This window comes from Cornus florida, unplaced genomic scaffold (assembly GCF_030987335.1).
Source record: "Cornus florida cultivar Cherokee Brave unplaced genomic scaffold, ASM3098733v1 CherokeeBrave_3.0.0_Hap2_Chr02, whole genome shotgun sequence".
NCBI lineage: Eukaryota > Viridiplantae > Streptophyta > Magnoliopsida > Cornales > Cornaceae > Cornus > Cornus florida.
Window position 1 is genome coordinate 59,548,265 of NW_026775572.1, and position 23,983 is coordinate 59,572,247.

At 34.7% G+C, this 23,983-nt stretch overlaps 1 protein-coding gene across 2 annotated transcripts; it reads right to left on the reverse strand.

Annotated features, from left to right (window-relative positions):
- Window positions 1–1,516: 1,516 nt before the first annotated feature.
- LOC132295101 (uncharacterized) lies at window positions 1,517–6,880 on the reverse strand. Of its 2 annotated transcripts, none has more exons than XM_059793183.1 (2): window positions 6,543–6,874; window positions 1,517–1,855 (listed from the first exon to the last, which is right to left on the reverse strand). In XM_059793183.1, the coding sequence occupies exons 1-2, from the start codon at window positions 6,831–6,833 to the stop codon at window positions 1,736–1,738; spliced, it is 411 nt and encodes a 136-aa protein (XP_059649166.1). In that variant the 5' UTR covers window positions 6,834–6,874; the 3' UTR covers window positions 1,517–1,735. The 2 variants fall into 2 exon arrangements, with proteins under 2 accessions (XP_059649166.1, XP_059649167.1); XM_059793184.1 differs by having other exon boundaries at window positions 1,851–1,984; window positions 6,543–6,880.
- Between the last annotated feature and the right edge of the window lie 17,103 nt (window positions 6,881–23,983).

Below are 23,983 nucleotides of genomic sequence, written 5' to 3' on the forward strand. Positions count from 1 at the left end.
CTCGTTTGGTTTGTGATGGGGCATGCCGTTGAGCATACTTGGAGCTAGGAGAGGGTGTATGGTGGGAAAGCAAGCTCGAGATGCTTGAAGGGTTTTTCCCCTCTGTGGGGGTTTTTATGACATGAGAGGAATATGAGATCCTTTGAAGAAGAAGAGACTCCTGTTTGGATGTTTAATAGGGTTTTTCTTTTTCTTATTACATGTCCAAGCTTCAAGTCATTTTAATTCTCATTCACTTGTTATGAGTTCCTAATCGAAATACTTTCTAGAAATATAAGTTTCAAGCCCTCTCTAGGAGTTTTCTCTCTAAGCATCTGCTAGCTTTCTCACCGGTGCAAAGTAGATAAGGGGGGCAATGGTGGTGCAACACCTGCCTTATGATCTTTTACGGGAGAAATTATTGCATGGTCCTACAATCATAATTTGACACTTGAGCAAATGTGTCGAATAATCTTTATTCATCTTTTTACTCATGTTAAATAGTGAATGGTCGGCATCATATAATAATTTCCCTTTTTTTTTTTGGGAAGGTGATAATTTCTCTTTTCACCAATGAAAAGTATATAAGGAGGAGCCCAACGGGTGTAATTGATGGATCCAAAGGTTTTAAAAGTGGGCCCCGATGGACATGGTCCCAAGAGAATTGGGTCCACATTGCAAGTGATATTGGAAACCAACAGCCCACGATGAAATCAAAATTCATTCCACCGTCATTAACAGCTTGAGTTGCCTGAACCCTAACTTCAGCCATGAGGAGAATCAATTTTACAAGAAATTATGTGGAGATTGAAGCATCTTCTAATTAATCTTCTGGATAACATTCTCATTTGGGTGTCTTTGAAAACAAATACTTAAATACGAGACATGACCTAGAATTAATAGGGTGGGAGCACTTTAGGTCTGGTCCTCAGGCAACACCGCCACTTGTTCAGTTGCCCGTAATATTGAGAAAGAGAGTTCGAAAAAATCAGGACACTGCAGCATCTGAAGAGAGTTCGAAAATTTTAACAGTGCATCCCTGAACTAAGACATGTTTTGGAGGTTGCCTACTGACCAAAGAGCTTGGATTTAGTTGCTCGAGCACTGATAGCTAAAGAATCTATGGAAGATTACTCTATTCATTTTTATACTCTTCAAATAAATTTCAGTTTTTTGTTTGTTTTCTTGTCCTCAAATCTCCGTGCAGATTTTTGGTTTATTCACAAGGTCCGGTGGTATTAGGGTTTTTCGAACAAAATGTATAGCCTGAGCACGGAGGTAATACCCTTGCAATTTGTATAGTGGTTCACATACCCTTGTTAATTTTCAACCTAATCTTACTTACGAGAGAGAAGGAAAAAAAAAATAAAAAAAAATTGGGCTTTGGGAAGAAACATCTCTAAGCCTGAGTTGTGTTTTTTTTTTATGAAGAAAAACTTCAATTTAACAGGATTGCAATCAAGCATATAAAAATCTTCAGAAAAACTGACACAGAATTGTCAGCTTTATACTTCCAATAAAGTAGGATTCCAAGAACTGATCTGCCATGAACTCCCTTAGAAAGAATCAAATGGTTACATTAATCATTCTAATAGTAACGAGCGCTTACAACAATTAAAAAATTTAATTCCTTATAAAATACACAAACATTTCGATTCAAAATCCAAGTTATATAAACAATATATTACCACAACTGAACTCTAGTTGCTTCCCTTATATTGAATCAACTAAAATAATGAAGTTACATTGATCAAGTCTAAGCTTCCCGTTTGGGCCGATTACGAGTGCGTGGAAGTGCAGGTTCTTTGTCTAAAGAAAGGCCAACATCACCATCCTCCTCATCATCTGCTTCCAATAATTCTTGATTAATTGCAATCTGTTACGTCCAAAACTAAAGTCAAGAACAGCCGTTGAGTGGAAGAATCATTTAACAAAAATAAAAAGTTCTTTCTCAGATGCATCGTGACACTCTCCAAAGCTCAAGAGTATTCCAAATTGCACCGGACTGAGACGACAAAGAATACAACCCCACACAAAAGAACCAGTCATGACTATGATAAAAGAAAAGATCTTCTGCGATTTAAACAGTACTCAGCTCAAATTCATGCAGAACAAATGGCTATAAAGTATTTAATATATATATTTGCTAAGGGCTATAAGGTATTTAATAAATGACACTGAGGAGCTAAGATCTGCTGAGTTGATTAGTTGTAGTATTCGATAGTTCAAATAACATTCAGGCTATCACTAGTATTGCAAATGTTCCAAATATTCCCAAAACTCTAAATAAATTTGTCAAATGAAGGATTTAAATACTAAGTAAGAGGTAGAAGCTCAATCTCACCATAACGGCCAGGACTGATGGCCTGAAGTATACGAGTGTAAGAGAATTCATAAAGAAAATATGAGTCTTGCAAACTAATATCAAATATTTCCTTTTCATTTATTTATTTCTTTTTCTGAATCTCCTTCATAATACATATCTTCAAATATCCTTAAATGTACTTCCCTTCTATGAATACCTACAATTACAACCACTAAGCTGTATGTCAATACCACTATATGAATGATGCAATTCTTTTTAGTGTGGTATGTTAAATCCCCCACATACATCTAAAAAGACAAACTGATTTCAATAAAATACACAGTGTCCATAGGATTCTATTTTCCAGGTTAACCATTTTCTTCTTCGATCAGTTGATTAATCCTATAATCTATAATCACACTTTTTGCCCTAGAAGTACAAAATCAAAATCAAAGCATACCAATGCATTGGAAAAGCAGCTGCCAACTGACAATAGAAGTACACCTCTTCACTTACACTTGCTAATACACTATGCAAATTAGACCTATACACTCATTATTGCCAATACACTTATAATACCGTTCTTAGTTGCAAATGGACAAAATATCTCATTTAAACCTCCTTGTTTAATAGCATTTCTTGGCTGACCTTGCCAGTCATCCCATTTAGCACCCTTGTTATGTTGTCACACAAAACATGAATAAAAAATAATTTAAAACAAAAAATTTATCACCAAAAAAAAAAAAAAAACCTAACCCTGTTGTCTAGAAACCACACTATTTCATATATCTTTATAGTGCTTTGACATTCATCAAGTTAAATGCTTCATCAGGAGTTCAACACCTCTCTGGCTTCATAAAACAGCACAACTTATAATAATTTATGATTTAGCTTGCTATATTAGGCTATTAGCTTGATTATTTCCACTAATGAAAAAACTACCTTGAGATAACCGTACCGTATCACTCATTATCTTAATGATTCTCATTGTGCGAAGAACTGTCATTTCAATAGTTCTTCGACGAGACGACGACTACAATGATAAGCATGAAAATAACAATAATTCATCCAATATTTTTTTCCAGGAATGCCAAATGAATGAAGGAGAAATACTTTAGTACTAATTTATAAAAATAGGGGAATGTACACAGCAATTATCAAGGAATTAAATTAATGAGGTATACAATGAAACTATTAAAAAAGGTGATGGAATAAATATTAAGAATAAGAAAGGAGGCAGTGTCTCATAACTAATTTGGGTTTATGCCAAGAAGATCTGCAATGGACGACGCCATTTACTTAATAAGACAATTTGTTGAAGATTGTCGGAATAAACAAAAATATTTACATATGAAACACATATGATGGGGTACTGAGAGATATAATTTAGTGGACTTTACAAAGAAAACAATTCTTTATAGAACTTAGAAAGATTATTCTGGATAGTTATAGAAAGAGAGAGACTGAAGTTCGTTCTACATGCGGCGAGACTGTAGACTTTTCTATGTATGTAGGATTGCACCAAGGATCAGTTCTAAGCCCATATCTATTTACAATGATTTTAGATGAAATAACGAAAGGCTTACAAAACAATATTTCATGATGCATTTTGTTTGATGATGATGGTGTATCACTGGATACTTCTAAGAAAAACTTAGCAATAAAGTTATGAATATAAAGAAAGGCATTAGAGTTAGAAGGCTAGAAAATTAATATAACTAAAACATAATATATGGAATGCAAATTTAATAAAGTGTCAGAAATGCTATTATAATGATAACATTTCAAAACCACTGGATTATAGAAAAAAAATAAAAATAAAAATAAAATATAAAAATAAAAATCAATATTTGGGATCAATAGTACAAAAGGATGGAGAGATAAAGGATGACATAAATACTAGAATTGGTCATATTGGACAAAATTGAGAAAAACTAATGGTATTTTGTGGTATTAAAAAAAAAAAAATCAAATAAGCTAAAAGGAAAATTCTAAGACTGCTATTAGGTCAACTATCTAATACAAAGCAGAGTGTTGGACTTTAAAAAAGAAATAACACATGAACACAGTTATGTAACTCAAATGAGAATGTTAAGATAGCTGGTAGGAGTGACTAGAAAAGATAAAATTACTAATCAAAATATGAGGGTGAAATTAGGAGTGACACCTATTAGTGATAAAATAAGAGAAACTAGACTCATTTAATATGAACATATATAACAAAGACCTATATTATATGAAGAGAAAAATCAGTTGGCATAAAGGCAAGAGACAGAGGCTGACCAAAACTAACATGGGATGTAGTTATTAGAAACGATTTTTAAAAAGTTAACTATAATATGAGAAATGGATTGTGATAGAAAAGTTAAATAGAGTTCATGTTGCGGAATCCATTCATATGGGTTTAAGGCAAGGATGATTATAATTTCTTCTAGTATGGATATGTTTAAGCTTCAAACAAATTTCAAAAGATAAATTTGATTTCAATAAAATATTTAAGGCCTACAAGGTTTCCGTTTTTGAAACGATTTTTAATTTTTATTTTCATTTTTGGTTGAAAAATGAAGACGTGTCTGGTTAATTTTTTTTTTATTTTCCATTTCAAATAATTGTTCAAGGCACAGCAACTCCAAATTATTAAAGAGAACAGTTTTCGACAATAATACAGCAAATGGAAAATTTATAAGAGAGTTTTACATACAATGTGTAATGAATTTGAATTACGGATATACTTAGTAGATCCATGTCCAATTATACATTTTAAACACATCCCATAAGTATTTGTGTTAGACATGGGTACTTCACCCATTTAGAAGAGTCCTTATATCACAAGTGATTCTATAGCCAGTTTGCACAAACTAAAATTCTCAAGTACTATTGGATCTTTTGCCGTCTACATTTAATCTTACTTTTCTTTTCTTTTTTTTTCTCTGAAATCTAGTTGTGCTTGTGGACATTTAAACCTTGCAGCTGGAGGCATGAATCATGACCCTATGCGTTCTTTTCATAGTACCAAAATGGTAGCAAAATGAAAAGTTCTCCATGATGGTCCAGTCTTCTACTTGGACCATCCAGCCATCATTGCATCAATTCTCAGTCCCCTGTTTATTATAGTAGATGTTGCGGATCCATGGGAAATTGCTAATAAATTACTGTAATTTAAGCTTCCAGTCACAAACGGACTGTTATTCACCACTATCACAAAGCTAACCAGGTTGTAGATAATTTGCCTAAATAGTTTGTGACTAGAGATCAAATAGTTTTTTTTTCTTTGGCTTTGTCTCCATTACCCCCACGTCATTAGGTTTCTTAAATTTGTTTTTTTTCTTTTATAAGTAAAACTGACATAGAGCACACAAAAATGGGTAGCAATCAAGTATAGGTCATGAATGTTTAATGTAGGCTATGTAGCTACTCTTAGATGTGCTTGTGCTACATAAGACTTATTTGGGGCAAGGGTCTGGGATGTGTCGACTATATATCTGGGATGCTTCTACCAAGTGTCCAATGCAATAAATTTTATTTTTAGACCATGGAGACCACAGTTTCATAGAATTAGCATCTGTAATAAAAAAAAATTAGGGAAAGGTTCAATTACGTGAGGTATCAAATTATTCATGTTTGACATAAACATGCTTAAACAGTATCCAAGCAAAAAAACACATGCTTAAGAAAAAAATAGGGAAAGGTTCATTTAGCATCAAATTATTCATATTTGACAAATAGAAAAACCTTTAAGCAAGGACTATGGTGTATGGATATAATGCTAAGTCAACACATCAACACTCTCTGTAATACCTATCAATGCCACCAGGCCCACCACATTATATATAGTAAACTTGTATCTTCAAATTACAGACAGACAAATGTGTTATCTGCACTCCAACAGCAAATTGCTAGTATTAGATGTTTGAGTCAACATTTCTAATCTAATCCCTCTGATAAAATCTTATGTAACACAAAAATAAGATAGATAGCTCAACTATTTCTTAAAAAAAAAAATTCGATTAGGCAAACATGTTGGTATATTATCATTTGTGCATTTCATCAAACATCTAGTAGCCTTGTACTAAAACCCAAATAGTTTCCACATTACAACCATCAAATCAACCAAGATATTCAAAGTGACCTCATTTCAACCAAACCAAAAACAACCATAATCATTCTATTATAGCAATTCAATTAAAAAATTGAACTGGGTATATAAAAACTAAACATAAATAATTGCAAAAACTAGTTAATAGCACAAACCAAATACCTCCTCGAGAAATTTTTTGTCGAGCCTATCGGCGATTCTGATAGAAGTAAAGATTGTGATAGCGAGAAGAGAGAGTGGCAAGACGAAAGCAAAGATGTAGTTGCTGGTGGTGGGGCCTGCGCGTGTCACAAGCGACAAGTGTCTTCTTCGGCGACCCAAATCGACGGTGAAGCGAAGCGACCGCGAGTTGGATACATAGGGGGTGTTGAATAGAGTTCGTGGTGCTAGTTTGTGGTGGTGAGTTAGCGCGAGAGTGGAAGAGGAAGGGTTTGAGATGATTAGTGTCGCCATTGTTTCGGTGGGCCTAAGGCTGGTGCTTCAATCCCATAAATATTAAACTTTTGTGTATATATAAAGGCCCCGTTGTTACAAAATATTTTCAAATTATAGGCTGGGTTGGGAATCAAAATCGTCTCTAATAAATTATTTATTTATTTTCATGGCCATAAAAATAATAAATTTTATCATTTAAATTTTAAATGGTAAAATTCTTTATGTTAATTAAAATCCATAAAAATGATATATTTAAATATTTAAATTATTCAAATTCAAAATGGTGGAGTTTATGAGAAATTTACCGTTAAAAGTGCTGAATTTTTAAAATAAAAATGATGAAATTGCACCTAAGGTAACATCAAGAAAAATTATTAAAGATGATTTGAATGAACAGTTTGGCACACATGAATGAAATAAAGTGAGATTGCACAAGAATTGTGTAAAAATGAAATGGTCCCTTTCATATTTGAAAATTATGAAATGAGATAATAATGACATGATCATCCTTTTGGAATTTGGATTTGAAATTGAAAAAGGAATTGGGATGGAGGTAAATAGAATTTCATTTACACGTTTGGATGTGAAATTTAAATAAAAATGAATTACTTTCTTATATTTGGATGTAAAAAAGAATTGGAAATGAAAGTAATTTTATACCATTTTACCGTATTAATTTGTGTGTGGTAGAGCATATATTGTAAACACCATATTTTGGTCCCCTCCCATATTACGCTTATTTGTTGTTAATCGAACTTCAAATGGTCCATCAATCCGTTAAATTATGGAGTCCAAAGACTCAACATCTGCCCCAAGGGTGAATTTTACCATTTTCCTACATTTTGAATTATTCCCATTGTTGGATCGTGGAATTGAGTGCAAACTGGGCCTAAATTAGGGTTTTAGTACCTTAATTTCGATTCAGCCGACATTGGAGGGTGGTAATCCCTTATCAAAGTCAATTAATTGGTTCAAAATGTTAATTTGAATCATAATCCATTCAAATTAGCCTACTCAATTAAGCCAATTTTGTGAAATCAGAAAAGTAGGGCTTTTGGACCCGCATTACCCATTTTTTATTTTTCAAATATCTATTTTCCTATCATCAAACACTCAAATTGATAATTCCATGATGCAATTTATCTCATTTTATCCAAAAACCCTCAAGTTCTCCTCTCGTTCGAGTTACTTTTACTTTTGAATCGAATTCAAACCATCTGAGTCGTCTAATCGTGACTACAATTCCCAAATTCTTCGATCTTCATGTTGCCATTATCAAATCACCAAATTGATAATTTCAGCACTCAAAATTTCACTCAGGCCTCCGGACTGTCCGATCACGATCTAAGTCACACAATCTTCCTCAACAGGTGTCGCTCTCACGCTCCGAGCGCGATTCCGCTCTTATACTTCGCGCACGCTCTCGCTCAAATTTTCATTATTTATGACATAATTTTACCGCTTTTACGCTCTCGCTTTCGAATTCGCTCTCGCTCTTGTTCTCGTTCCCGCTTTACGTGACTTAGATCATGATAAATAAAAAATTATAAAATTCTTATTTAATTTATTTTTTTCAGATAATTACTGATTTTTGGTCCACCTAATTTTGAAAAGGACATTTTTTAGTTCTTTTTAGCATCCTAAAAGTGTTATATGCCTCCAAACATCCTCTAAACCTCTCCAACTCCTTTCTAATCCCACCAAAGCTTAAAACCAATCTTCTCTTTTATTAAATCAGCTTGGGATAATCCTCTATTGAAGACATAAAAATCTTCTTCTTCTTTTTTTTTTTTTTTTTTTAAGAGGGAGTTTCCAACACTTGAAGATTTGAGTTAAAACGAGCAAACGAGCAAATCTGATCAAAGGCAGTCTCTTACTCTTATTTTTATTTTTAGAAGACCCAAGGTAGGGTTTCCAAACCTTCTTCTTGTATGCACTCCCCCTTCTGTAGATGCATTAATATGATTGTCTTTTTGATTTTTTTCTCTCTCTCTCTTTACATCTTTTGAGCCCATATTTATGTCCAAATATCTTGCTTGCCAATCTCTCTGAGTTTGACTGGAGTGCTGTAATCTCACTGATGGGAACACTAAAGGATTACAACACGTGTCAAAACGAAAAGAGTGGTAACTAGTAAGCACCTCCCTTAACCAACTAACTTTTCAATCGTAAAACCTTTTAGGCTTTTTCATCAAAATAATAATAATAATAATAAATAAATAAATAAATAATTGTACTTGTGCATTCATTCATGAATAGTCTAATTCTGTTGTTAAAAATCATAATTAGTCCATTTAGCATGTTAAAAAATAATAATTCATAAAATAAGGAAAAAACTCTTAGCCAATTTTGTTTTAAAATAGTTTATAGTTAAGCATTGGTCAAAACCATGATTTTCACGAATTTGATAGAATGTAAAGTTAATATAATCATTGGTATCATTCACTTTTAAGTCCCATTCATTAGGATTAGCCCAAGGGTAGATGCCGTTATTCTGCCGAACTTTTGATGGAACCTAAAACTTGACAGTTTTGTATAACTATTTAAAAACATGTTTTTCAAATTAAGGGTTTTAATGAACCTTGTAAGTAAAATATCAATTTTTTATTTTAGTTTTAGTTCAAATGAAAGCCCCATAACATTATTTTAAATCATTTTTGCCAAAAAAAAGTTATAACTGCCAAAAAAAATTGTCAAATTTTGTTTTTTGAAATTTCCAAATAACATATTATTTTAGTAAAATTTCCATCACTTGTTCAACTTAAGAACATTCTGAAAATGATGTTTTATCACTTCAAAAAAGTCTTTTAATCATAGGTTCAATTCGAGTTTTTTGTGGAATTGTGGCAATGTCAATGTTTTACACTATTTTTTTTTTTAATAATCATTTTTCATCCTTCAAGTTTATTCATATTTTAGCATCATAACTAATCATTTAGGGTTCATTTATATTATATAAAAAAAAATAGTTTCATCACATTCATATGTACATATGTTAAGTGAAAATGCTGTCGAAATCCCGAAAAGGCTCCTTTTTTTACCAATAAAGTTTTATTTTTGAAATCTTTTCGAAATCAAATAATTTTTTTCACAATTTTCCAACATTTTAAAATTTATTTTGATTATGAAAAAATTATTTTTATAGCCCTTTTCAAATTTACAAATTTTTTTTTCAAAAATGAGAATTTTGGAAGTGATATTGTTTAACATAATGGGCATATTATTGCATAATTGCAACCAATCTTTAGGTGTATGTTTAGGACATATTCTTAAGCATCTATAGATTATTTAGGTTTTGATGATATCATTAAAATTTTATTCTTAGGTCCTTAAGACATTAACCTATGTTGGTATTCTGTCGAAATTTCGTCAAATGCTTCTCAATGCATAGTAATGCATCATTTTCAAAACTTTTAGAATTTTCATAAATTCTTTTAAAAGTTCATTGATATTCTTAACTCATTTATACATTCAAAATAATTCTTTTCAAGGTGTTCAAATACTCATTTTTTAAAACAAAACTTTGTCGAAATTGAGATAAGTACCATTATGTCAAAACATGTCTTTTTCGAATTACGTTGGATCTGAATCATTCATTTTCAGAGGAATGATATGTAGGTAACCTAAGGCCACACTTGGTTTGAATCCATCAAGGAAACAACTTAGGTTTGTTTCAATTTGATTTAGTATTAGTTTCATCGTAACGTGTGTAACATAGGTCATTTTGAATTGGTTAGTTCATATTGTCAAACTGTCTAAGTTGAGGTTTAGGCTAACAAGTCACATTCATTATGTCATAGTGCAATTGGATTCGGTCTTCATAATAGGTCTAATCTCATATCAAATAAGGCTAAGATAATAAAGAACCTCACAGGGTTCTACATGCACTTACACAACAAAAAAAAAAACTTAGAGAATCACATAAAATATTGGCAACCATACATATGTATGAATATATGGGGTGACTAATACCTTCCCCGTATATAATAAGACTTTTGAAACCACTAATCTAGTTCGTTAGACCATATGGATGTCATCACATAGGGCTATCTCATTTAACTTATATTCACATACTTTAGGTGAACATATGAATGTCATCGATATGGCTATCTCATTTAACTCACATTCGCATACTTTAGGTGACTTACCATAGTAAAACTCAAAGTTTGGTGGCTAATCCATTCTTTAGGCCTTATTTATATTTTATCGCATTTAAAGTCTTATTTTCTCAATAGCACCCTCATTCATATTATTTACATAACTATTCTCCATGCGAGGATGTTGCGAGAAAAATTAGGGTGCACATGCATCATATGACCAATTTAGGCCAAACATCTAACGTTAGCCACAACAATATATTTTGATGTGCATGTCTCAAACTCTATTTACTTTTATTGCACTTCAAATTACTTTATATTTATGCATGGATGATATAATGCTTCAAATGTGATTATCATATCGATATCAATCTGCATAAGTTTTTGTTTGTTTACATAATTTACCAGATTAGTCAAACTTCAGTTGTTAAGTTTATTTGTTTATTTGTTTATTGTTTTACAAGTTGATATAGAATTATATCATATTTAAAATTGGCGATATATAGAACCAAATAAATCTATGAATTGGTATAGGAGTGAATGTCATCTTAACAAGTGATATTAAAAATGTTAAATTGTTTAAAATATTGCTTGAATATTAAAATTACGTAAGTTTCTGCTGTAGACCTATGCACCTCCCTCTATGTCTGTCGTAGGCTAATCGTGATCATTTGATCTTACACACAATGTTCTTGATTTTTAATGTACTATCTTAGTCAAGACCTTTTTAGTTAATCTCGCTCCTAAGTTAATTGATAAAACTATCATATCAAGATTTGATTTCTCTCTTTCCCAGAACTCAATATTATGAAATATGAACTAGGGATCATCAACATGAAGGACAAGAATAATTAATAATAGTCAATTGCATATTGGAGTTAGAAAGAGAACAATTATAATGGGTGTTATGTAGTAGCATTCTTCAGCTCCTTGAAAAGCTTTGGCTCTCATTCATATACACTAGTCTCCAATATACACTACCATATAAACACATAATATTAGAAAATTAGATCAAATATAGTTTAAGAACCTAAAATATTTAAGTAGCACGCGTATATAAGTTTAAAGAAAACATTGAATGTAAAATGGATGGTGCCTATCTAAGTCCTCACTATGAAACAATAAAGCATTAGGAATAATTTTTTTCAAAGGATAGTGTTCCATTTTTGTGTGTCACTATATTAACTCCACCAAATCACATGCCAACAATACATAGGATTTTTCCATTCAAAGTTGTTGTTACTTGTTTCCTCAAATCAATTAGTTGACCATGACTATCTCAAGTGGTTATTTGTTTCCTTAGATAGAGGAAGTAATTGAGAGATACTCTCTTATAAAGTCTATATATTCTTTCTTGTAACAAGTTAAATATACATCAAATATTTCCCAACTCTTCTCTCTTACTGTTGTTTATCATGGGATAAAAATGCCTCTACTCACAACTCTGAATTAGTATTCTCTATCAATCTGTCTATTCTTAATTCCTCAATCCATTTACAATGGTTGATTCAATAGATATTCATAATTCTGAACTTCAGGGCAAGAGGATCCTTTCTTCGTTTATCACTCGGATAGTCCCAAGACCATCCTTGTTTCTCCAATGTTGTCCGATGACAACTACAATACGTGGTTACGATATATTTCAAGGGCACTTCGAGCCAAAAATAAAATAATTTTTATAGATGGCTCAATCAAAATCCCTATTAATCCCAATGAAAAATCCATGTAGTCTAGATGTGACGATTTTGTTGCCTCGTGGATTCTCAATTCAATTATGTTGGAGTTATGCGATGGTATTCTCTATGCGGATTCTGCTCATGACATTTGGAAGGACTTCTAAGATCAATTCTCTCAGACTAATGCAACCAAGATCTACCAACTCAAGCAATCAATCTCCTAGATCAAGCAAGACAACACTACGGTATCTATCTATTTTACTTTACTTAAATCCCTATGGAATGAATTAAACTCTTCATCTACCGTTCCTGTTTTTACTTGTAACAAATCCATCACCAATGCAACTTGCTTTAAGAAGACCGTGCAATGGATTTTTTGCAAGGTCATTATCGTTTTTTAGCTTTTCGAAGTCAAATTTTACTAATGAACTCTTTTCCTATCGTTACCAAAATTTACTCTCTTGTTAGACAGAAAGAGGAGCAGCATGAAATATATGCATTTTCAAATCTCGTTCTTAAAGCTACAATCTTGAGTGCTCGATTCATTGATAATAGAACTAACAACTAGGCTTCGGTGCAAAGGCAACTCAACACAATTTTGAGCCACAAAACAATGGCAAATTCTTTAGAAACCACAACGACAATTCACAACAAGAGTAGATTTAGCGTGGTGGGAGACTGCGCCCATTTTGCGATAATTGAAATCGTGTAGGACATTATAGGGGTACATGTTACAAGCTTTATGGACACTCTAATAAAAAATCCAAGCTAATGTTGTTTGAGCTAACACATCTCACTATTTGGCCACCCTTCTTGTTTTCTCTATCGAACAATATAACAAGATCTTGAGCATGCTTGAGTTAGGTAGCCCTACACCACAAGAAAATTTGACAGGCATATCTCTTTCATGCTCATCTAATTCTTTGTGGATCTTTTAATGCTACAAATTATGTCAGTTCATCGTTACATTTTTTTTCAACTTATACTATTTGTTCCAAGCATTCCACTTTTAAGCTTCTGGATGGAACATATTATTTGATATCCACGTTGGTAGTGACATTCTATTACCATTGATGTGTCTTGATATTGTCTATTTTGTCACCACCTTTCAATTTAATTTGAATTCTGATAGTGAATTAGTCAAGTCCCAAACCGTCTCTAACACATTCAGTAACGATTCTTGTATTTTTTAGGACCGGTTATTAAAGAGGAAGATTGGATTGGGAAACCTACATGACGGACTATATTACCTTCAATTAGCCTCCATTTTCTCATTTCAAATTTTCACCACCAATAATTTATGGCATTGTCAATTAGGACATGCATATATCAATTATTTGCAAATGTTAACTAAGCAATTCCATCTTATTAGTTGCCCAAATAATACCACTTGCATTATATCTCCACAAGCTAAGCAAACATGTTTATGTTTTCCAAATAGCTTAATCAAAACTAGTAGACCATTTCAAATGATTCACTACAATATTTGGGGCCCATTTTCTTTACCATCTCATTCTAATGCTGGATTGTTTTTAAATATAGTTGATGACTATAGTCGTGCATGCTACATGGATATATTTAGTGAATATTAAATCTGAAACTATGAAAATCTTACAATCGTTTTTGTCATGTTTTGCACTCATTTTAGTTCAAAAATTAATTTGCTCATTTTCTGGAATTGGTGATATAGATGAACACTTCAATGATATTAAAATTCTTCGCTTCAACAATGGAACCGATTTCTTATCCTACACCATGCAAAAAAATTTCACTACCCATGGAGTCATCCATCAGCACAATTGCGTTGCTACACCACAACAAAATGATGTAGTAGAGAGAAAACACCATCACCTACTCAATGTTGCACATGCCATACGTTTTCAAGCTTATCCCCCATTATCCTTTTAGGGTGAATGTGTTTTAACTTTAGCCAATATAATTAACAAACTTCGCACCCCTTTGTTAGGTGGCAAGTCATCTCACTACATGAAATCCTCTTTCACACACCGCCAAATTATAAAAACCTTCGAGTTTTCGGTTGTTTATGTTTTAGCCATAATGTTAACATCAAAAGTAAATTCGATCAAAGAGGCAAATTGGTATTTTCGTTAGATATCCTCATGCTAAGAAAGGGGTATTGCATTTTCAATACTATTGGTCATTCCAATAGTGTAGGTCGCGGTGACCACAAGCTTGGAGAAGCGTGTAATTTAGCCCAGGGCCAAGTTTTACATTTGTAAAAGTCACTACTACCTTTCACTATAAATATAGTTAGGGCGAGTAGGGATCGTCCAAAGGGATTGGAGTTGGAGTTGATTGTGGAATCGCTATTAGGGTTAGCAGGTCGAGTGATCAAACAATTGATTGGTTAGTTGATTAGATTAGAGAGCAACTAAATTAGACTAAGTAATTGAATGCAATGGAGAGTAAGTAAGAGAGCGAGAAAAGTCTTGGAGTTTATAGATCACCACCAAGAAATGCATTTCTATATTATTGACAAGCGATTAATGAGGGCAATTAGGGTGTTGCAATATTGGTGTGTGTGTATTTGGTTGATTCAACAAGCAAGGATGACTAATTAAGCATACATTGTCTAACCAACATGTGAAAAGCACAATATATCTAGCAATTAAGTATATAATGTCTAAATAGCATGCGAAAAGCACAATATATCTAGCAAATCATTGATCCTTTTCATTTAACTCAAAACCATGCATAACACAAAATTAGAGACATATGCTATTTGCATTCAAAAGTATGGAGCATCAAACAACTAGCATGGATTATCTTCCCATCTAATATTATACTATCACTAAACTATAATTAAGCCATTGAAATTAAACTAATTTAGCTAAGAAGGAGACACAATCCATCAAGATATGAGCATGAACCATCTAGAGAATCACAAGAACATTCCTTTAAGCACTATGTTTTGACAACCTCTAAATTTATGGCATTAATACACATAGACATGCATCAACAACACAAAATCTAGAAATAAGCACATACATAAATAATCTATTCTAACATACATAGACATATGGATAGAATGAAATGATCAATTGGAAGCATTAAACTAAATAAATAATTGATTAAACAAGATCTATATATATCAAAGTGTCAAAACATTAATTACAACATTAATCCCTCAATAATACACAAGATTAAGATATAGAAAGCATGTTTGGGGCTAACTCTAGCCCCAAGAGGATGTCTAGTCACTCATGGTGATGATGCTCCAACCCTCAAGGGCTAACTCCATGGAAGAGGTTTACTCCTTGTTGATGAAGATCTCCAATGGTGTCTCTAGCCTCTTCCTCCTCTAAACTTCCTCTCCAAGAGATGATATGAAAATGATAATATTGGCCTCCTCCCCTTGAAAAAGCAATCCTTATCCTTATATAGGTAAGTCAAAATGACACCCAAAGTGAGCTGGGGTCGTGCACACAATATTCCCTAATGATTGGATAAAGGACAACTTTCAATGAGATGGAATTTTAACTTTTTCGCACTAGAGGAAGTAAGATCGATCGAAAGTAAGTGAGATCGATTGAACTTAGGCGGGATCGATCCCACTGGCTGAGCTTTTTGGAAAAAGACAAATCCGGGATATTTATGGGAAATATTTATGGGAAAAGGACAAAAGTGGTTAGTGGGTGATACAGCTGTGGATAGGATCAATCATTTGGATAAGGACAAAGGTGTTCGATCGATCGAAGAATGATGTTGGATCGATCGAACTTTTGGACTTAAGTGCTTTGGGTCAAGGCTTGGATCTGTCTTGAAGTGCTGAGATCGATCATTGTTCGATCGATCGAACCTTGGACTTGGATCGATCGAACTTGCTACTTTGCTTCATTTTATTTCTTTTTTTCTCCACTTTACTTCTTTCTTTGTTTAATCTAAGAATTGCTTCAATTAAGCTCTTATTTGGCTAAGTTAGCTTATTTTCGGGATAAGTGCCTGAAAATGGAAATAATACGAAATCAATCTAAAACGGTAAAGTAAGATAGATAAAGGTACTAGAATGCCTAAGCTTAAGGGGTTTAAATACGCATTTTTCAGTGCTCATCACACCCCCAAACTTAAATATTGCTAGTCCCTAGCAATGAACTAGAAAGTAAAGGAATGAAATGAATAACTATATAACTATAAACTAGAAAATAATAAATGGATAACGCCACTTTCGTAGGGAGCACGATTGCATTTAGCATATGCAACAAGCCTTTTAAACCCCTAGGTTACCCCTCGTGGACGAGTGAAGTCTCGTGAGGGTTTCCAGAAATGGTACCCACAAACATTAAGCTCATTTTTTCAAAAGAGGTACCAATATTGCAAACAAGTATTGGGAGAAAACTACCTCAAGTATGCAATTTTTCAACCTTTCAAGCAATCTCCCAAAATCTTAACATCAAGCAAGCAAGTATGGTCCTCCACACATCAAGAAAATAATCATACAAATCAAAACAATTCTAAAATTCTTTTGAGTAGACCGGCATCAATGTGTTGCTATCTTAGCCAACTAAAGAATTAATCACATCCTTACCCTCAAACAAGCACACAAATCTAGTACCGATCATCAAGACAAAAAGTGGACCTTTTATTAAAGCTTTATTGTTCTAGGTGTGCTTATTCTTTTCACTCATTTTTTTTTTTTTTGATTTTTTTTTTTTAGAGGATCAAAGATGGAAGCATAGTACAATGTATTGACCTATTAAGCTTTCTAGCGATTCATGAGGTCGAGCGTTAGGTCAATGACTCCCAAACCAGATGGCTTTAGGGCACTAGGTGTTCAAACACCCCTACGAACTTACAAGCTCAAATCAACTAGGCTACAAATCAAGACAACAACCATCTAATCATTTCCCACTTCTCAATTTTTGAGAGAAGTCCTCACTTTTGTTGCCTTTTTTTATTTTATTTTATTTTATTTTTTTTAAATCAAACAATTATTAACCTAGAGTTTGGGCCCTCCACCTTTCGGGGCGAGAAGTTCAGTGCTTGATGAGGCTAGAATCCTTGCTATTTATGAAAAGGGGTTATTATCCACCTTTATCAAGAATGAAAGCTTTCAATGCACTACTAGCCCAATTAGGATATAACCAATTCAATAATCAATAAAGCATGTACCTCACAAATGAATACTAGTGTGCGCCTGTGCTAGTGTAAAATCCTAGAATGAATCTCAAAACAATCACAAAATCAGGATGATGTGGACCACAAATGCAAACAAGATATCAATCTTTTGAAAAATTTACTCCTAAATGGCATTCATAAGGCATACAAGGAGTATTGGATTCTCAAGTCAAGCAATTTTTAAATTTTAAGCAATATAGTCCTCAAAAGATCAAAATCATAACTAGGTATGGACCAATCATAGAAATATCCCTCAAATACACGAGTCATGCTAAAAGTTTGAATTTAAAACTATCACTGTAGAGCACCATTCCCCTCAAACTTAAATTGCATAGTGTCCTCAATGTGCAAAGAGAACAAAGGAAAGAGTATACCAGTGCCACTGAGCAAGCATGATCGGGACTGAAGTATCCGAAGTGGGTGGCATTGCCCCCCAAACTTGGGATGAACTGTGGTCCTGAAAATTGGCACTTGGATAAACTTATCAGATAACAAAATGGGATAATCATGTGCACAGTGAACATACAAGTGTAAATGGGATAAACAGATAACGAAATGAGAGAGGTATAAGGGTGGTCCTAGAAATTGGGTAGCGCTCTCTCACTGAAGTCACTGTGATGCACCTAATGGAGTTAAAAAGGCAGATGTATCAATAAAAGCATACAACATCCATCATAGATAAAAACAACAATAAAGTGTAATACATCGATTGTCAAAGCCGACAGACCCGGTTGCAAAAATAATAGTATCACAAGTGTAGCAGACACAAAACATAGATAGAGAGCATAAAAAGATAAAGAGACTATATGTCTCAGGCAGAGGGAGCTCCACGGATCTCCCTGGCTAAGTCATCATGGTAGTCAAGATCTCTGTACGGAGGCGAGAAATGTCAGTTCGAATGGCAGCCATCATATTCAAACGAAGGGTACTAATGTCAGCTCTAAGAGTAACCAACATATCCTTTAAACTCTGGAGGTGCTCCTCTAAGCGACATATCTGGTCATGAGCCTCAGGTGTGGCTGAAGTGGAAGAATTGTTATTCTTAGTCATGGTCTGCAAAAAGGAAATCTTGCAATGGGATTAAGTGCTAGAATAAATAATTGAAAGCACAATAGAAACATATATGTCAAATAAGATAAACAAAATAGAGATGACACGAATCTATGCAAGTGATGGGATGTGAAGCATGCTAGGCGATATAAGTATGAATTGCTTCCAATGTGGAATATCACAGGCATTGGGCATAGATATGATAGGATGAAGTGAATACCAAATGAATGAAGTGTGTATATGAAATTCGATCGATCAGAAAAGAAGTGAAATCGATCTCATAGATTCGATCGATCGAAAACACAAGTTCGATCGATAGAACTGTGTTCTGTGAAAAACAAGGAGTCACAGATCTGTGACTGTGGAAGCAAGGGACCCGCATGAAAATGTTCGAGGGCCCAGGTACACAACAAACCTGGAATGGTCCACACTCCCAAAAATCAGAAAAACTCATGACAATGGACATGGCATAAAGATGGATATAGACATATGTATACGAAAGACTTAAAGCTTCATCCATGGCCACTAATCTTCATGAAAATTTGAACAAATCAGACACTGAAAGCATATTATTAACAAAGCAAGGTGTGAATCGAAGAGATGAGGGATGGACTGTGAAAAGGAGGAAGATCCAAGAAGAGAGAAAATGAAATAGTATCATTAATTCTGTTTAAAGACTATTGCTCATTAGTTCGATCGATCGAAAGGTAGTTCTGCATCGATCGAACTTTCTCTCTCTCAAAATAAAGTCAAAATAAAGTCAGAATAATGAAATGCAAAACCGAGATCGATCGAAACAATAATTTGATCAATCCAACAGAGGCAAGAGTATGCAGGTTTTTGGTTCAGAAAATGGCTAAGTGTTGGAACTTGAGATCGATCTAACCTTAAAGTTGGATTGATCGAAGATTTTTTTAGATCGATCATGAAATGAGTTCGAACGATGAGATCGAGAGCTGATTTTGGATGCAGGTGGATGCAGGCTCAAAATTTTTCTAAGTGCTGAATCCTGAGATCGATCGAACCTGGAAGTTGGATCGATCGAAGATATCTGATCGATCTAAGAATGAGTTCGAAGGATGGGACAGAGAGCTGATTTTGGATGCAGGTGGATGCAGGCTCAAAATTTTTCTAAGTGCTGAATCCTAAGATCGATCGAACCTGGAAGTTGGATCGATCGAAGATATCTGATCGATCTAAGAATGAGTTCGAACGATGGGACAGAGAGCTGATTTTGGATGCAGGTGGATGCAGGTCAAAAAATTTTCTAAGTGTTGAGTGCAATCCACAGTTCGATCGATCGAACTCCGATGTGAGATCGATCGAACTTTGCCAAATGCTCAATTATGACATAAAAGCTCATGCAATCCTCACCAAAGTTCCTTGCAATACATGTGAGAACCAAAAACAGGTATCTAGACTTCACAAGGAATAGAATGAAAGAAAGAAATGGGAGAGGAATAGGGTTCTGACACCCTACGAATGTCTTTGCTAGTCTTTAACGTCTCTAGCAAGACGTTGGGCTCTCTTAGCCCGGATCAAAGATCTTGTGATGCATCCCCTCCTTGTTGGGGTGATAAATGCTTTGAATTTTTCCCAACAAACGGTTCTTTGAAGAACTCGTTGGATTAAGTTCAAAAGGAGTCTTTGGTTCCTTGTCAATGTAATGTTCTATGTGCTCATACACCGGGTCAACTAAATGTGCAGCTTCAAGATATCTTTGAAAGACTTGACCCTCGATGAAAGGTTTCAACCTCTGCCCATTAACCTTAAAAATGTTTCCCTTTTTCAAATTTTTGATTTCAACCGCCCTATAAGGTGCAACAAAGATGATTTCATAAGGACCTTCCCATTTAGTTCTCAATTTCCCCGGAAAGAGTTTAAGTCTAGAGTTGAAAAGCCAAGCTTTTTTACCGGGTTCCAAAGTCTTTTTCACAATATGCTTGTCATGAAAGGTTTTGGTTCTCTCTTTGTAGAGTTTGGCATTGTCATAGGCATTGTGTCTCAATTCTTCTAAGTCACTCAATTGAAGAAGCCTATTCTCTCCGGCTTTATCAAGGTCAAAATTGAGCTTTTTAACCGCCCAAAAGGCTTTGTGTTCTAACTCAACCGGGAGATGACAAGGCTTCCCATATACAAGCCTATAAGGAGACATGCCAATGGGGGTCTTATATGCCGTCCGATAAGCCCACAAAGCATCATTTAACTTCCTTGACCAATCCTTTCGGGTAGTGTTAACCGTTTTCTTAAGAATATGCATAATTTCCTGGTTAGACACTTCAACTTGCCCACTTGTTTGAGGATGGTAGGGAGTGGCTACCTTATGAGTGACGGAGTACTTAAGAAATAAGTGCCTCAAGAATTGATTGCAAAAATGTTTTCCCTCATTACTTATTATAGCCCTTGGCATACCAAAACGAGCAAAGATATTGTATTTGATAAATTGAATGACCACGGAGTGGTCATTTGTTTTGGTAGCACATGCTTCCACCCATTTAGAAACATAATCAACGGCAAGAAGAATGTATTGAAAACCATAGGACATAGGAAATGGATCCATAAAATCAATGCCCCATATATCAAATATCTCAACAACAAGTATATTGATCAAGGGCATCATATCTCTTCTAGACATTGTTCCCATCTTTTGACATCTCTCACATGATTTGCAAAAATTGTAGGCATCTCTATGAATAGTGGGCCAAAAGAGCCCACTTTGAAGAACCTTCAAGGCGGTCTTCTTTGCACTAAAATGTCCACCACATGCGAGAGTGTGACAAAACAGTAGGACACTTGGAACCTCACTCTCTGGAATGCATCTTCTCACAATTTGATCCGGACAATATCGGTATAAGACAGGGTCTTCCCAATAGTAATTCCGGATGTTGGCAAAGAAACGATTTTTCTCATTCTTCGACCAAGAAGTTGGTAGCTTGCCCACTGCCAAATAATTCACAATGTCGGCAAACCAAGGCATTTTCCTATTGGAAATTTGAAAAAGTTGTTCATCCAGAAATGAGTCACAAATTGGTAGACTAGGGAAAGGCTCTATCGATAACCTAGAAAGATGATCGGCAACCATATTCTCGGTGCCTTTCTTGTCCTTGATTTCAAAGTCAAATTCCTGAAGAAGCAGAATCCATCTAATCAACCTAGGTTTTGTTTCTCTTTTTGTCAAAAGATGCCTCAAAGCAGCATGATCAGAATAAACAACAACTTTTGACCCTAAGAGGTAGGATCAAAATTTATCAAGGGCATATACCACGGCACGTAACTCTTTCTCGGTAGTGGAGTAATTCAATTAAGCTCCCGAGAAAGTTTTACTTGCATAGTATATGGCACAAGGAAGCTTACCCACTCTTTGTCCCAAAATTGCCCCCATGGCATAATCAGAAGCATCACACATGATTTCAAATGGCAATAACCAATTGGGAGGTTGCATGATAGGAGCAGATGATAATAATTCACGCAATTTATGAAAAGCGTCTAGGCATGCTTGATCAAAGACGAAAGGAGTTTCCTTAGCAAGAAGATTGCACAAAGGTCGAACAATTTTGCTAAAGTCCTTGATGAAATGGCGATAAAAGCCGGCATGACCTAGAAATGAGCGAACTTCTCTCACCGTTGAAGGTGGAGGTAATTCAGAAATGAGCTCAACTTTCGCCTTATCTACCTCAATCCCGCTCTCAGAGATGACATGACCTAAAATAATGCCTTATTGAACCATGAAATGACTATTTTGCTAACTAAGAACAAGGTTTGTCTCTCGACATCTTTTAAGCACCAAATCTAGATTTTTAAGGCATGCATCAAATGAGGACCCAAAAACAGAAAAATCATCCATGAAGACTTCTAGATACTCTTCCACCATGTCCGAGAAAATTGACATCATACACCTTTGGAATGTGGCAGGTGCATTGCACAAACCAAAAGGCATCCGTCTATAAGCAAATATGCCGAATGGACATGTAAATGTGATTTTCTCCTGGTCTAATGGGTCAAGGGTTACTTGATTGTACCCCGAATAGCCATCAGGAAGCAATAATATTGTTGTCCGGCCAATCTTTCTAGAATTTGATCAATGAATGGCAAAGGAAAGTGATCATTTCTAGTGGCGGTATTCAATTTACAGTAATCAATGCATACACGCCATGAATTGGTGGTACGCTTAGAGATTTCCTCGCCCTTTGCATTTTCAACCACCGTAATCCCCGATTTTTTGGGAACTACTTGAGTTGGACTCACCCACTTGCTATCGGAGATTGGATAAATGATTCCGGCATCTAAGAGTTTGACTACTTCCTTCTTGACTACCTCCTTCATGTTTGGATTAAGTCTCCTTTGGGTGTCCCTTAAGGGTTTTGTCTTATCTTCCATAAGCATGCGATGCATGCAAATAGAAGGGTCAATTCCCTTAAGATCCGCCACACTCTATCCTATGGCTTCCTTATTTTCTTTAAGCACACTTAAGAGTGCCTCTTTTTGATCTTTTTCAAGACTTGAAGAAATGATAACCGGAAGAGTCTCTTTTGGACCTAAGAATGCATACTTGAGATTGGAAGGAAGAGTTTTAAGCTCAAGAGTTGGTGGAAAGATTAAAGATGAGACCGGTGGAGTGTTAGAGAGTGGAGGAAGGGATTCTATTGGAGTTCTCCAAGATGGACAATCTAAACTTGCAACCGATTCCATGAAATTGTTTACTTTATTCATTGATTTTTCATCATCAAATCCACAATTTCCATACATTTCAAGAAGACAAGAAGCAAGAGGATCATCGGATAAAAGAGATGAAAGACTATCCTCAATTGGTTGCTTTATAATCATTGTTGGAATTGACTCCGCAACAACCTCATCTAACACATCAACAAGACAACACTCTTCTTCATCTGTGGGATGTCGACTTGCATGGAAAATATTGAGTTTAACCATTATATTGCCAAAAGAAAGATCCATGATCCCAGATCTACAATTAATTGTTGCATTTGCGGTGGCAAGGAATGGTCTTCCCAAGATGATTGGGATGTGGGTGGAAGGATTGGTAACCGACTCGGTATCAAGAACTACAAAATAAACAAAAAAGTAGAATTTATCCACTTTTACAAGGATGTTCTCTACCATGCCCCTAGGTGTTTTGACGGATCTATCAGCCATTTGAAGTACCACCGAGGTTGGCTTCAAATCGTTTAACCCTAATTGGACATATACGGAG

Excerpts from the sequence above, each read along its gene's own strand:
- LOC132295101 (XM_059793183.1), bottom strand. The coding sequence starts at position 6,833 with ATGGCGACACTAATCATCTCAAACCCTTCCTCTTCCACTCTCGCGCTA. Across the intron at positions 1,856-6,542 it reads ACAAAAAATTTCTCGAGGAG|ATTGCAATTAATCAAGAATT; the intron begins GTATTTGGTTTG and ends TGGACGTAACAG.